At 48.9% G+C, this 15,134-nt stretch overlaps 1 protein-coding gene across 2 annotated transcripts in view; it reads left to right on the top strand.

The window, feature by feature from the left end:
• The window catches only part of HDLBP (high density lipoprotein binding protein), a 39,613-nt gene that overhangs the window by 18,998 nt on the left and 5,481 nt on the right, over window positions 1–15,134 (top strand). For both annotated transcript variants that reach the window (XM_064457035.1, XM_064457036.1), the window contains exons 5-25: window positions 342–557; window positions 2,201–2,407; window positions 2,874–3,089; window positions 3,926–4,132; window positions 4,344–4,451; window positions 4,994–5,098; window positions 5,543–5,621; window positions 6,055–6,194; window positions 6,490–6,594; window positions 6,855–6,968; window positions 7,296–7,382; window positions 7,544–7,675; window positions 7,990–8,208; window positions 9,059–9,280; window positions 9,511–9,729; window positions 10,452–10,590; window positions 11,357–11,511; window positions 12,152–12,256; window positions 12,985–13,119; window positions 13,669–13,812; window positions 14,000–14,185. In XM_064457035.1, coding sequence (XP_064313105.1) covers window positions 342–557; window positions 2,201–2,407; window positions 2,874–3,089; window positions 3,926–4,132; window positions 4,344–4,451; window positions 4,994–5,098; window positions 5,543–5,621; window positions 6,055–6,194; window positions 6,490–6,594; window positions 6,855–6,968; window positions 7,296–7,382; window positions 7,544–7,675; window positions 7,990–8,208; window positions 9,059–9,280; window positions 9,511–9,729; window positions 10,452–10,590; window positions 11,357–11,511; window positions 12,152–12,256; window positions 12,985–13,119; window positions 13,669–13,812; window positions 14,000–14,185 — 3,240 coding nt within the window. The remainder of the gene's footprint in view (window positions 1–341; window positions 558–2,200; window positions 2,408–2,873; window positions 3,090–3,925; window positions 4,133–4,343; window positions 4,452–4,993; window positions 5,099–5,542; window positions 5,622–6,054; window positions 6,195–6,489; window positions 6,595–6,854; window positions 6,969–7,295; window positions 7,383–7,543; window positions 7,676–7,989; window positions 8,209–9,058; window positions 9,281–9,510; window positions 9,730–10,451; window positions 10,591–11,356; window positions 11,512–12,151; window positions 12,257–12,984; window positions 13,120–13,668; window positions 13,813–13,999; window positions 14,186–15,134) is intronic.

Here is a 15,134-nt window from a genome sequence, read left to right as displayed (position 1 = left end):
AACTGTCCCAAAAAAGCTCTGCATCCCTGTTCCGCAAATAGCTGGAGCAGGCCTGAAGGGAGGATTGTGGAATTCAAGTATTCTCCCCGTAGCTTAGCACTTTTGCCTGCCTGATGTACTTTAGGAAGACACCCAATGTGGGACAGACTGCCTGGTGCAGCACTCTCACACTTTCCCTGGTTACAGCTGGTGTCCGCTGGAAAGTCTGATGGGCTGCACAAACCTGGGAACTTAGTATGCCCATAAAGTCATGTGTGGCAATAAGAGAGGGAGGCACTGGCAAACAAAAGCATACTGACTGCTTGCTGTGCCCTTCTTTTATCTGTCCTGTGACTGAGCAGGTGTTTCATGTGCCACTGGAGGAGAGGAAATACAAGGACATGAATCAGTTCGGAGAAGGCGAGCAGGCCAAGATCTGCCTTGACATCATGCAGAAGACAGGAGCTCACCTGGAGCTGTCTCTCGCAAAGGACCAGGGCCTCTCGATCATGGTCTCTGGCAAGCTGGAAGCAGTCATGAAGGCTCGGAAGGAGATTGTCGCTCGGCTGCAGACTCAGGTGAGGGCATCTAACTGTTTCTCGCTTCATCTTTGCTCTTCCCCAAGACTTGCAAATGCTTTGAGACCCTTGGGCATGTGTGCTTATAAACCGAAGAGGTGCTATTAGATGACTAATTCAGCTTTGCCATATATTTTCAAAGCACACAATTGGCAATTTGGAATGCAAATTAGGCTTAAAATAGGGTTCAAAGCTAATTACAGGCCATGGTGTTGCATGAAGGGTGGAGTCTGCAATCTCTAAATGCTCAAATTGCAAACAGTGGTTTTGTGCCGAGGTGCTGGTGCTGGAGGGGCTGCAGGCCCCTCGCACAAAGCCAGTAGTGTGTGAGGACGGTACACTGCTTTCTCTGAAGTCCTTTGGAGAAGATCATGGAGGGATGGGAGAAAGAAAAGTAGAGAAGAGGAAGTCCTGCTGAAGGCTTCAGGTCAGGGTTCTGGATTAACTCAAGCTACACTAGTGAGGAGCCACAGTCCCATTGTTCCAGTTGCTTCTCCTTTCAGTCCTCTAGGTTTTAATTTCTTGCCTTCAGATTCTTGAGTTCATAATCATGATGGTAGTTTTTGTTAGGATATATCACAGCCAGGTGTCATAGTGTGTTTTGAAGTGTAATGTCAAAGGTTGTTAATGCAATCATTAATACCATGTCTGCTTAGTGCTATTCAGCCCATGTGTCATACCCTGCCAGAGGGAAGAGAAAGGGACAAACCCTAGGTAATGTGCATCTGGAAAAATAGTTCAGGTCATACTGCCACAAATCCACGGCCCACTGTCCTCAAATATACCTCCTGCTGCCCTGGCCCCAGGTCTGAAAATTGTGTCTGCATTCCAACTTCTCCTAGGCTTGGCTGGCTTCAGTACAGGGACACAGAGTTGAAGCGTCACACCAAGTCATCTTTATTTTTTTATTTGTTGTAGCTTGAATTTTAAGTGTCTAATTACGGTTAGTAGTTATATTCACAGGGATTGAGAGCATGGTAGCCATCATAAGCTACCAGTGAGGCTCAGCAAGAAGGGAAGAAGTCAGGAATCCCTGTTATAAACCAGCCCTTTAATGGTAGTTTGAGAGAAGCTCTTGGAATCCCTTTTCCAAGAGGGACCTTCTAGAAGCAGTCCCAGGAGCAGTGTGTGCTACATTGAACACACCTTAGCACTTAGTATTGGTAAGCATCTCCTAGCTGTCTGCCTGCTGGAATAGGTTTCTGGTGTGGAATTTCCATTTCCTAGGAGTCGGACTGTGTGTCTTGTTCTTTGTAGCCTTGGCAGCAGAAATCAGGATTCAGATAAACTCCACCCATGAGCCATCGTCTCTGCTGCTGTAGGGTACTGCTCCAGTGTCTTACACTGGAGGATAGGCACCTCCTTGTCTATGCCTAAAGGCCTTTGCTAATTCAGGATTCTACTCCTGTGCAAACAGAAGAGTTTTGAGGGAAAGGTGGGTTTTATACTCCTGGTATACAGGCACTGTAGATCAAGTGTTCTGGTACAGTATCAGTCCTCAGACAGAATGTGCTGGGAAGGCACTGTGTTTGCTCCTCAGTGGTACTGCTAAGCAGCATCTAGCTTGCTTTCCCTGGCTCTGTTCCTGTGGATCTGCCAGTGCAGGCAAGGGTTCTCACAGATGCTTGGTTCCTGTGTTGCAGGCTTCAGCGACAGTTGCCATCCCCAAAGAGCACCACCGTTTTGTGATCGGAAAGAATGGTGAGAAGCTGCAGGACCTGGAGCTCAAAACTGCAACAAAAATCCAGATCCCCCGCCCAGATGACCCCAGCAACCAGATCAAGATCACCGGCACTAAAGAAGGGATTGAGAAGGCCCGACACGAGATCCTGCTTATCTCTGCTGAGCAGGTACTTCAGTACTGTGATCTTTCTCATGGCATTAGCTGGACAGCCATTTTGCTCCTCCGTGGTATATTATATTATGTTTGTCGCCACCATAGCCACAGTCAGTGGCTAATATGTTAGTCTGAATGGAGGCATACACTGTGCCACTGGTGTATGAGCACCGCTGCCAAGTTCTGCAACTTCTGCTTCTCCATTTTGTCTATCTCAGTCAAAGAAGTGTGTTTTGCATTTGAAGTGAACCATATCAGGTGCCAGCTGAGATAAGGCAGGAGATTACAGAGGTGATTATCCTCACTCAGCAACAGCAGTATTTGTAGATTGAAAGGGATGGAGATGTAGAAGCCTGAAAACTGAAAAGGGTGCTTGGGCCAGAGTGTCGAGCAAGACAGCACTGGGAACTTAGTTGTTTCTGGCAGAGACTATAATATGGAGGGCAGTTCCCACCAAGGTCTCTTCTGGGCTCTTCCAGGATAAGCGTGCCGTGGAGCGGCTGGATGTGGAGAAAGTGTACCACCCCTTCATTGCTGGCCCTTACAACAAGCTGGTGAGTGAGCTCATGCAGGACACAGGGACACGCATCAACATTCCTCCTCCCAGCGTCAACAAGACAGAGATAGTCTTCACAGGAGAAAAGGAGCAGCTAGCGCAGGCTGTGGCTCGTGTTAAGAAGATCTATGAGGAGAAGGTATGGATGGTCCATAGAGCTTCCCATTTTCCCTCACCTGCTCATAGTCCCTTCTCCTTTCTTGTTCTACTTTTGTGCATCCCTCTGTTGCATCCTCCTTGTGTCAGCTCTGGCTCAGCAGCCCTTGCAGTATATGGCCCTCACTCGTATTTCCTCATTCAGTAGAGTGGGACTTGGGTGATACTACCAAGGAGGTGACAAATTTCCCACTTTACTGTGTCATGGGAATTAGCAAACCAGAAAGAGCTCCCCTGGCTCTTGTTCACACAGGTGTTACTAAGGAAGGGAGTGTGAAGTCTACAGTGGTGGCCAGCTAACAGTATCAAAGTTGCTATATAGGTAGAAGTTGCTGAAGAGTGAATTTCACTCCAGTTCATTTTCCACAGCCATCGTTGCTGTGAATGTCCTTGTTTTGCGTTATTGGGCTGTTTTTCTTCATGGTTAGGTCTGATTTGTACCAGTCTGGATTTCAACAGAGATAATCAGCTTATAGCCTAGTAGCCTACGTGGTGTTCCATTACAGTACTGCCCAGGGGACAGCTGAGTGTTGAGCCCTGTTGTGCAAGACTCTGTGTGTGTATGTGGTCTCTTCCCTGTAGTGTCACAGGGAGCTTGATGCAGAATACTAGTCTGGTACTTCACCTGTGAATTTCTGAGCACAAGGCTTTCTGTAGGCAGGGGCCCAAAGGGTGCTAGGGCACTGCAGAACCATTGTCCTCACCTTTCCTTTGCTCTTTCCTGAGTGCATAGTTTCACTGCATCTTGTGCCTCTTCCTTTCACTCTTGTCCTTCCCTGCCTCTTTGTGATTGATGCGCCAGTGCCTCTGCCCCTACAGAAAAAGAAGACTACTACCATTGCAGTGGAGGTGAAGAAGTCCCAGCACAAGTATGTCATCGGCCCCAAGGGGAATTCCCTGCAGGAGATCTTGGAGAAAACTGGAGTCTCTGTCGAGATCCCACCCACTGACAGTAGCTCAGAGACGGTGATACTGCGAGGCGAACCTGAAAAGCTTGGGCAAGCGTTGACTGAAGTCTATGCAAAGGTACTGACGAGATGGGCTAGGCCTTCTTTGAAAGTCCCATAAAGATACATCCGTGAGTACTGGCAGGTGTAGGGGGCTGGTCTCTGTTGGGCTCTTAGAGATGTAGCTTAGAAGTCAATACTGAGGGTGCAACCTGGGAATTGGAACTGAATTTTTGTGAAGAGCTCTTCCAGACTGCCCAACAAACAGCTTCTCTGGTTTTCTGTCTCAGGCCAACAGTTTTACCGTCTCTTCGGTCTCTGCCCCCTCTTGGCTTCATCGTTTCATTATTGGAAAGAAAGGACAAAACCTGGCCAAAATAACTCAGCAGATGCCAAAGGTATGGATGAGCTGGTTAGCTTAGCGCCCTCTGATGTAGAATATTGTTTAGCCCAGATCATTCTCTGTAGAAGAGAGGAATGTATTCTAGCATGGGCAAAACCAGAGAGGAAATGACACAGATCTTAATATCAAGGGGAACCTCTCTCTTACTGCTGCACACACTACTCATCCTATGTAATTCTCATGGGTTGAGCCATTCAAAGGAAGCTTTATGTGGTACTATTTTGGGAAGTGATGTAGTAGGATACCTGCAAATGCTGACTTTGACAAGGCTTTTCCCTGGTGAGTTAGACAATATCTAGAGAAGGGCTAGGCAAGTAACTTCTCCAAAGCCCTGCAGGCTCCAGGACAGCACCAAAGCCTTGGGCTCTAGAGACTGCAGTATGGTCTGAATTGTAAGTTACCTGCTTCTGAAACCATGGGAATGATGTGTGTACTTTGGGGGAAGGAAACTGTCTCTTAGTGGTGTTGGCTTGACTGACAGCATTGACCTAGCGTGTATCTTGGAAAATTCTTACTGGATTCATTGCATGTCTCAAGGTTCACATCGAATTCACTGAAGGAGAGGATAAAATCACTTTGGAAGGACCTACAGAAGATGTGAATGTGGCTCAGGAACAGATTGAAGTCATGGTCAAGGATCTGGTAAGTTGGTGTTGCTAGTTCCAGTACATAAGAAGGAAGTGGGGGACGAAGGGGCAACAGAGCAGGGATGATGAGGTGTATATCACATCCATATGATGTCCTGACATGCTTAGCAGAACTTGCAGAAGGCAGTTATGTGGCAGATGGATTAAACCCTTGGTTACAAAGTTTGCCCATTGCATTATTAAAAAATGAGCAGCAGGTCTTAAATCTTTTGAGGCAGAGAAGGGAGGATTCTCTTTCAGTTTTCCCTTTAAATGTTTCACAAGCATGTTGCTCTCAGCTCAAACCGGAGGAGTCCTTCTGCTCTGCTTAATAGCAGGAGGAGTGCTTGTAGCTGTCTGCTGTAGGGTCACTTCCAATACTGGCAGTAGGCAGTTACTTATGGCACAAGACAGAAGAAGTGGTGGCCTACCCTACCTAGCCCTGTACAATTCTTTATAGATCAACCGGATGGATTATGCAGAAATCAACGTTGACCACAAATTCCACCGACACCTTATTGGCAAGAATGGAGCTAACAGTAAGTGGAGTGCCTTTCTAATCCTTCCTATGCTCAGACTCTACATGTTTAGTAGCTCATATCAGGGAGTCTGTAGCTCATCCAGTGTGCTGTCTCCATCACATTTCCTCTGCTCTTCTGAAGTGGTGTTGGCACAAGGAGATAAATGGCAGTGGTGCTGTTTGGGGAAGAAGCAGGTGCCTCACTCTGGCAAGCAAACAGCTGGCTCTGTAGATGCCACAGTATCTACTTGTACAGGTTCTTGTGTGGCATAGTTCTGCTCTTGCTGAACTCCAGGGTGAATAGCCACTTTCCCCTGTTTCAACCCCACCCCACTGGCCCCTTCTCAGAGGCTGGTTTAGTTCTTAAACAGCCTCTAAGCAGTGATAATCAAGGTGCTTTGTTTCCGAGTCTTGGCCTAGCAGACTGTGTCACCACAGTCCTTGCCTTGAAGTTAACAGGATTAAGGACCTCTACAAGGTGTCTGTGCGCATTCCTCCGGACAACGAGAAGAGCAACCTGATCAGAATTGAGGGAGACCCACAGGGGGTCCAACAGGCCAAGAAAGAGCTGCTGGAACTCGCTTCCCGTATGGTGAGTAGCATGTGATGCTGGAGAGGCTGCAGGGTTTGGGCTCTTAGTTCCTTCATAACCTTCTGGTGCAAGTGTGTGCCCCTTGCCTGCCGAGCATTTGACAGGTTGCGAGTTCCTCTTCACAGGTGTGTTCCTCTATTCCCTTGGATATCCCTTCTCTGTCAAGCTAGAGTGAGTTTTGTCTAGAGGAGAAAAGAGGGACGATGCTGGCAAGTAAACTGCCAGGCAGCAAGCTGGTAAATGAAAGTATATGGCTCTCCTGCTGAACACTTAATGTAAACTCTGTTCTCATCAGGAAAATGAACGCACTAAGGACCTAATAATTGAGCAGAAATTCCACCGGACCATCATTGGGCAGAAGGGCGAGCGCATCCGGGAAATCCGGGAGAAATTCCCAGAGGTAAGGCTTTCTAGGAGATGAGGAACTCAGAGAGGATATTTTCTACTTGGGTACTAGACACATCAGTGTTGAAGTCATAAATTTAGTGGCTCTATATCTAAATGTATGAGGAGGTAGTTCTTTTGGCCAGAGGCTGCTAACATGGTTACCCTCTTCTGAATGGGAAAGGGGATGAGTAGGATCCCCCCAACCTTTGCCTGTGTCTGACACAGCAGTTCTTGCATTTCCTTGAGTTGACTATAAATGCCTACCTCCTGCAGGTTATCATCAACTTTCCAGACCCTGCGCACAAGAGTGACATTGTCCAACTTAGAGGTCCCAAAAATGAGGTGGAGAAGTGCACCAAGTACATGCAAAAGATGGTGGCAGACCTGGTAAGGGGGTCTTCGGTCTGCTCTTCTCTCCTGCGTGCCTGGATAACCCTGGAATAAAGCAGAGCTGTACTGGCTTGGCTAGGGCTGAAACACCTCAAGATGAGGGAGGTGTGGGCACTGTTCTGGCTGGATGGGGGCGGGGGGGCAACACCTATTATTTAAGGGCTATGGGGAAGGTATTTGCCTTCGGTTATTCTTGCAAGTCCCTCATAGAGAAGTTCCTTGGGTCTAAGCCTATTGTCAAAAGCTTGTTTACCAAGTTCCTGGGACAGGGCCTCACTTGCCATGACAGTGTAATCTTCAGTTCTCCCTTCCTTTCTCCCTTAGGTTGAAAACAGTTTTTCTATTTCTGTCCCCATCTTCAAACAATTCCACAAGAACATCATAGGGAAAGGAGGTGCCAACATCAAGAAGGTGAGTTATCTTTCCTACCTCCAGTGCTCATATGGTCACTGCCTGCAGCTAAATCCCACTTGCTGCTCTCTTCTGCTCATTGGTGATGTCAGATATAACCTCCAAGAGCTATTTTTCTGACATGAGACACCTCTAAGATGATTTTTTTCCCTTTGTGGCAGATCCGTGAAGAAAGCAACACCAAAATTGATCTCCCGGCAGAGAACAGCAACTCGGAGACAATTGTTATCACAGGCAAGAGAGCAAACTGTGAGGCTGCTCGCCACAGAATTCTTGCCATCCAGAAGGAGCTGGTAAGCGAAACAACTGGCCTGTTGCAGATGAGGGACTTGCAAATATTGCTAGAGGACACAAATATAGAAGAAATGCTTGTGGTGGGGGAGGGCAGGGAGGAGACAAATATGAGTGTCAGTCTGTTCTTGACTTCTAAGCCTAAGTTCGTGGCTGCTCATGTATGAGGAGTAGCCAGTCTCAAACCCCTCTGGTAAGGCATTTCTTACACACAGCTCTATAAAGCTCCTAGCAATGTGGGAGTTAGAAGGTAAGCAGAGTGGGCACAAACACATTTCTGCAGCTTGACTAACAGCCTGGTACTGTCCTCTCTTAGGCCAACATCACAGAGGTGGAGGTCTCTATTCCTTCAAAACTGCACAATTCCCTCATTGGTGCCAAAGGCCGCTTCATCCGCTCCATCATGGAGGAGTGTGGTGGAGTCCACATCCACTTCCCCACCGAGGGCTCTGGCAGTGACACTGTGACCATCAGGGGCCCAGCCCAGGATGTGGAGAAAGCCAAGAAACAGCTGCTGCACCTGGCAGAGGAGAAGGTGAGCCTTGTCTCATAGGGGAAGGAGCAGATTGCTCTGGCCAGCTGGTTTTTTTCAGGGGTTGAAGTGATTCCCTCTGCCTGCTGGGAAGCCTCTGGCATCAGGCAGCCTAGTCCTCTTTTGAGGGATTTGAGTACAATTTGGATGACTAAAAGAAAACTGTGCTTCCATCCTTGAGGCAAGGATTTCTTCCCCCATGGGTAGAAGAACTGGCTGTAATTCTTCTCTGCTCAGGCTGGGGACATACTCAAAGGGTTAAGGCTCCCTAATCCTGTGGCTTGAATGCTGTTGGGTATCCGCACTTCTCTGAAACAGCTTACTCTGCATATCTCCTTTCCTTTTTTCTCAATTTCTGAATTCCAGCTCCAGTTCTTCCATTTCATCACATATATCCAGGTCTGAGGACCTCAGATTACAAGACCTTGCTCTGAGTTGTGACTGAGTGACTGGTCATTTTAATAGCAAGAAAAATCCTTTCTAATATCAGAATGTGAACATGTTCTCCTGATGGGGTTGGTTACCTCTGCTGCCTGGCTTGCAGCAGTCAGTTAGCAAATGGTTATGCTGCCTTGTGTAAGTGTCAGACCCTTCTCTTGGAGAAGTCTTTTCTGCTCATATTCTCACCAGTCATGCTGAGTGTAGTTAGCTTTTCAGCCCTGAGAACATCTTTCGGGTAGCGTTTGTAATTTAAGACGTCATATACCTTTTTGTCTTTGGCAGCATGCTGCATCACCTTGCTCTTGCAACACTGTGTATGTGGGTGCAGATAACATACCTACACGCTCGCTCTTGATGCTGATGTGTATTTTATATATATTGACATGTTCTGTGGGTATCTGACTCCTTTTAGCAAACAAAGAGTTACACTGTGGACCTCCGTGCAAAGCCAGAGTACCACAAATTCCTTATTGGTAAGGGTGGTGGCAACATCCGTAAGGTGCGTGACAACACTGGGGCCCGCATCATCTTCCCAACCTCTGAGGACAAAGACCAGGAGCTGATTACTATCATGGGAACTGAGGAGGCTGTCAAAGAGGCGCAGAAGGAGTTGGAGGCCCTCATCAAGAACCTGGTATGAACTGCTTTTTCTTCTTTCTTGCCTATCGCTGTAGCAAGATGTAACAAGTCAGTGTGGAGGACCTTCTTTTCCTAAAACCATCTGCTGCCCTTCATGGGAGCTTGGGAAGATCGTCCTTGCTGTCACTTGTTAGGGTGAGGTTGTAAACTGATTGCTGTTGAGTGCAGCAAAGTTGTGCTTATCGTCTGGACAGGCAGGGTTGACTGGCTGTCATCTGTTGGCAGGATAACGTGGTTGAAGACTCCATGGTGGTTGACCCCAAGCACCACCGCCACTTTGTCATCCGGAGAGGGCAAGTTCTGCGTGAGATCGCAGACGAGTATGGTGGTGTGATGGTCAGCTTCCCACGCTCTGGCACCCAGAGCGACAAAGTCACCCTCAAGGGAGCCAAAGACTGCGTGGAGGCAGCCAAGAAACGCATCCAGGAGATCATCGAGGACCTGGTATGTTGCAGGAAAGCTGTTTATTTTCTATACCTTGTTGCTTCAGCAGTGCCATCCTTGAACCTGCTGTACAGCCAAGCTTTATGTGAACAAGTCCCACAGTAGTTCTGGGGTTTGAAGCTTTGCTGTCAGCATACAGGGCCTGCAGACTTTAGATCCCAGCCTGGGGAATGGCAGCTGGCTCCAAAATGGCAATGCTGTATTGAAGGAATTGCCTCCTCTGACCATCTTCTTGGTTTTTAGGAGTGGAAATAGGAGACACCCTTCCTCGGTCTACTTCTAGACATTAAAAGATTGGAGCCTTCTTGTGCCTCGCCATGCCTGGGCTTGGCCAGAGTTTGCTCCGTGGGGTTTCCTGTGCTCTTAGTATTTTCTTTTGGAAGCGGCCAACTGTCAGACCTGTTCTCTTTCTTTCCTTCCTTCTTTTTTTCCTTTCTTCTAATGCTTCCTCCTCTTCAAGATAATAGAGAGCTTGAGCTCTAGTCTCAGAAGCCTTTAACATCCGTGGGTTGGAGGCAGCCTTCATTAAGAAATCATCTGCTAACTTCTCTGATAGAGGAAAGATTCTAGGAAACTTTCAGTTCTTCCCCTGTCAGCAGCTGTTACCTTTTCTAACTCCTCGCTGTGTTCATTATGGATTTCACCATGCCATGCACAAAAGCATCCTGTTTTCTAGTGTGAAAGAGGCTGTATCGCAATAGAGCAACTCTGCTTTCTCACAGGAAGCTCAAGTGACAATCGAATGCACCATCCCACAAAAGTTCCACCGCTCCATTATGGGCCCCAAAGGATCCCGGATCCAGCAGATCACCCGGGACTATGGTGTCCAGATCAAATTCCCTGACAGGGAGGAGAACCCAGGTATACCCATGGATGCACGTTCACATGGTAGTTGGGGTGACCAAATAAGTGTAGTGTAGTATAGCCTACCGACCATATCAGTGGAGATGTTCTGCTTAAAATCAATGGAGAGCTGACCTCAGGTGTTCCCTGCAGTGTCCTTGAATCTGGACTTAGCATCAACCTTGCCCTCTTGGGAAGAGGGGATAGTTTCAGGAGATAAAACTGCAGACCTGGGTGTCCTGAATGTGTTCTCACCGCAGAGCGCAGGGAGTATGAAGACCTACCCCAGCAAAAAGGGCTCTACAGGCTTGCAAGGTCTCTCTGATCTCTCATGCTGTTATTGCTGGGTGTACTAATTCAGCACAGCTGCAGCCTGTTGGATACTCTGGCCTAGCACCAGCCATCCTGCTGCAACAACCAGTGCTGTGCTGGTGAATTTCCCTGTTGGGGAAGAAACTGCCAGCCTTACCTGTTGCCTCTGCTGACATCAGAGTGCAGCCTCTGCTTCCATAGTGCAGCTGCAGGCCCTTTCCGTGCAGGCAAAGGCAATAACAGTGCTGTGCAAAGAGGTGTGGAGGAGACTGTCTCAGTGGATGTTCTCGTTCTGCTCATTCAAGGCTAAGCCATGGCAAGCTGCCTGTGCTAGGAGTAACCTGCTCCATAGCAGTCTATAGTGACTGACCTCTTGTGGCAAAGCCCAGGCTGAGCCTGAGGATCTGGAGGGGGAGATATTGAGCAAGGAGGGGCCTCTGTGCATTTACTACAAGACTTTCTATGTTTCCAGCCCCTGTTGCAGAGCCAGCTGTGCAGGAGAACGGTGAGGAGGGTGGAGAAGGCAAGGATGGCAAGGATGCAGATCCCAGCTCTCCGAAGAAGTGCGATATCATCATCATCTCTGGCCGCAGGGAGAAGTGTGAGGCAGCAAAGGAGGCGCTGCAGGTACATGTCTTTCTAAGCCCCTTAGCCCTGTAATGTAGTGATGCCCTGATGCAAGAAGCTCACTGCAAGCTTTAGTGGTGGTAATAAAAACTACTCAGTCAAGGTCATAATCCAGCTGGTTACTGGTGCCAACTGTGCACATGGTCTGTACCAGTCAAGGGAAGTCCTCTGACTGCTCTATGATTTAGCCTGGCTACTTGAATCAAATTGTGGTGCCTGACCTCGCAATTGCTAGAGCTTGTAGGCAGCCCTGAGTTACTTGCCCTAAAAGCAAGACATGCTTGTTTTATGGAGCATGGCTGGAAAGGGAAAGAGTCTGATTCAGGCTGAATCATTCTAGCTTTAGCAGGCCTTGCCATGCTCCTTTAGTGATGTTGTCCAAGCCTCTGCTAGATGGAAGCCAAGGGTATTAAAACAGCCTGTCCCCAGAGGCAGGTTTTAGCATTGCTTGTTTGGAAGAAATGCCTTAACAACCAGCAGGTCATCTTAGTATTCACAGCTGTTCTCTCTTCCTGTAGAGTTTGTATTCTGACTGCAAGGGAATGTACCTCAGTTGAGCAACACGTTCTTTTGGGCAAGTATATGTCAAGCTGAAAGACAGAAGTCTTTCAAGTGGTAAACTGTGCTTCCTTCCCTGCAGGCTCTGGTTCCTGTCACCATTGAGGTGGAAGTTCCCTTTGATCTTCACCGTTACATCATTGGCCAGAAAGGAAGTGGGATCCGCAAAATGATGGATGAGTTTGAAGTAAGTTGTTGTCCTTCCTCCCATCTCCTCTGTCCTGGAGAATCTGTAAGTGACTGTGCTTGTGGTGATGGCTATCAGTCGCAACATACTCAGGACCTTCGTGGCTTGACCACAGAATAAAGGCTCTGTAATAAGAAAATGTGACCTGTGTGATTTAGTCCCTGGCTCTGGGGCTCGGTAGGTTTTGTGCTGAAGCTGTATGATCAGTGTTGATGCCATGAGCGTTACATGACTTGTTTGGTGCCTACAGGGATTCCTCACCACTGTGAGTTGTCTTCCTCCTAGGCCATGGGAAAAAGCCCTGCTGTGCCTGCCTGTTTGGGAGAATTCACCAGAAGCCCACAGGGACTCTTGAGGCTGATGCAGGTTGGCTGCAGACAGCACTATTGAACATGAATTTGTTTCCTAGCCTCTCCAGGCTGGCAGAGGGGCTGCTGGGGGCTGAAGCCCCACAGCAAAGCAATCTGATGTAGATAATGGCTGAAGAAACAGGGTTCTGTTCAAAAACCATCTAAACACCGTCCCAAGAAACTGACTCTAGGTGGCCCTGCTTGAGGAGGGGAGTTGGACCAGGTGACCTCCAGAGGTCCCTGCCAAGCCCAACACTTCTGTGATTCTGTGGTTCAGACTGTCTGGGTAGGACCTGGTCTTCGCAGCAGTGTAGATCAGTGAGGTGCCAACCTGCAGTGAGGAGTGATACAAAACAGTAACGGCTGTTTGTTACTCAGGTGAACATCCAGGTCCCTGCTCCTGAGCTGCAGTCAGATATCATCACCATCACTGGGCTGGCTACCAACCTGGACCGTGCCAAGGCTGGGCTGCTGGAAAGAGTGAAGGAGCTGCAAGCTGAACAAGAGGATCGGGTAAGGCCTGTGCCTGTCCTTCCTCCTTCCAGCAAAACAAAGACTGAGCCTCTGGGTGTTCCTTCCAGAAGCTGCGCAGACTCCTGGAACCGCTCTCCTTTTAAGGGCACCCTTAGCTGCTCTGCTTGTAAGCACTCCACTCATTAACGTGAACTGACAGGAGAGTTTGGGGATTCTACTTTAGGTAACTTTGGACTGCCCAGGGCTCTATTACACCTTCATGTACCTTCCAGACACTGCAGGATGGGAACCTCACTGTGCTAGGAGTCTCTCACTGAGTCCTTATCACAGCTCTAAATAGGTGAGGGAGGAGTTGTGTGGTTGTTTGCTGCTTGTACTTTCCTGCTGAATCTGGTGAAAGCACAAGGCCCCAGCAAACGGATGTCTTGGATGCTCTTCTGTAGCCATATACACTCAGGCATGACCCTGCAGAATCTGTTCTGCATATCTCAGAAACCAGAAGGAAATTCTGGCACTTAGATAGACATCACTGGCCTGGCCATGGTATGTTCCCGGCTGTTGTATCTCACTCTGCTTTTCCTGTTCCAGGCCTTGCGAAGCTTCAAGCTGACAGTCGCTGTGGATCCCAAGTATCACCCTAAAATCATTGGGCGGAAGGGAGCAGTGATCACCCAGATACGCACAGAGCATGAGGTCAACATCCAGTTCCCTGACAAGGATGATGAAAGCCAGGTAAGAGGTCAGAGGGTGTGCAGACAGGGCTGCTGGTTGTCTCCGAGCGTAGGAAGCACAGCATGTTTGCTAGAGCTCTGACCCTGTGCTGCCTTTGGATAAGGTGGAGGGTAAAAGGGATTAGCAGGGAGAAGGCTTGCTCAGCTGCTTATGAGCCTGGTCTCTCACATGTTTCCCTGTTGCCCAGGCCCAAGACCAGATCACCATCACTGGCTATGAGAAGAATGCTGAGGCTGCCCGGGATGCCATCATGAAGATCGTTGGTGAGCTGGAGCAGATGGTCTCTGAGGATGTAACTCTGGACCACCGTGTTCATGCGCGAATCATTGGTGCACGTGGTAAAGCCATCCGCAAAATCATGGATGAGTTCAAGGTGAGTGGTGGGGTAATACAGCAGAGGCTGGGCTGGGCCTGGGTGGCCAGTGGTGCCTCTTGCTTCTGTGCCAAGAGCTTGATAGCAGCTTGGTGCTAGGGGCTGAATTCAGGAGCATGAGGCTCACATCTTGTGGTGCTCATGTCTTGTGCCTGTTGAGGACCTTCAGCAGGAACAGCCACAAAGGAAAAGCCAGTGCTGTCCTGCTCACCTCCAGCTCTGTCACCACAAGCATGTGAGCAGAATCCCTCAGCGAGGGCACTGTGGTACACCCCAGGCAGCTAGGCTGTCTGGACACCACGCCCAGACACCAGCTGAAGCATCCACACACAACCTCAGCTGTGAGTCACCCTTCTTCTGGGAGCCCGGCAGGGATGAGGCTGAGCTCTTCCTGTCTTGCTGGAACACAGCCAGAAGAGGAACCTGGAAATGTGTCCTTGGTGCACTGGGTTAGCCCTGCAAACAGCACTCAGCTCTGTCCCTCTGTGCAGCCCTTTTAGTTTGTTTCTTGCAGGCAGGGTCCCAGGTGCACTTCAAAGGGAGAGGACAGTGAGGTGGATTGAGAACTGGCTGAACAACAGAGCTCAGAGGGTCCTGATCACTGGGGCAGAGTCTGGTTGGAGGCCTGTAACTAGCAGTGTTCCCCAGGGGTCTGTACTGAGTCCAGTTCTATTCAATATATTCATCAATGACCTGGATGAAGGGATAGAGTGTACCCTCAGCAAATTCGCAGATGATACCAAGCTGGGAGGAGTGGCTGATACACCAGAAGGCTGTGCTGCCATCCAGTGAGACCTGGAGAGCTGGGCTGAGGGGAACCTGATGAAATTGAACAAGAGCAAGTGCAGGGTCCTGCATCTGGGAAGGAACAACCCCATGCACCAGTACATGTTGGGGGCTGACATACTGGAAAGCAGCTCCACTGAGAAGGACCTGGGAGTGCTGGTGG

Source organism: Phalacrocorax carbo, chromosome 7 (genome assembly GCF_963921805.1).
Source record: "Phalacrocorax carbo chromosome 7, bPhaCar2.1, whole genome shotgun sequence".
NCBI classification, from domain to species: domain Eukaryota; kingdom Metazoa; phylum Chordata; class Aves; order Suliformes; family Phalacrocoracidae; genus Phalacrocorax; species Phalacrocorax carbo.
The sequence above is the reverse complement of the archived record's forward strand: the minus strand, read 5'-3'. Positions and strand labels throughout refer to the sequence as shown.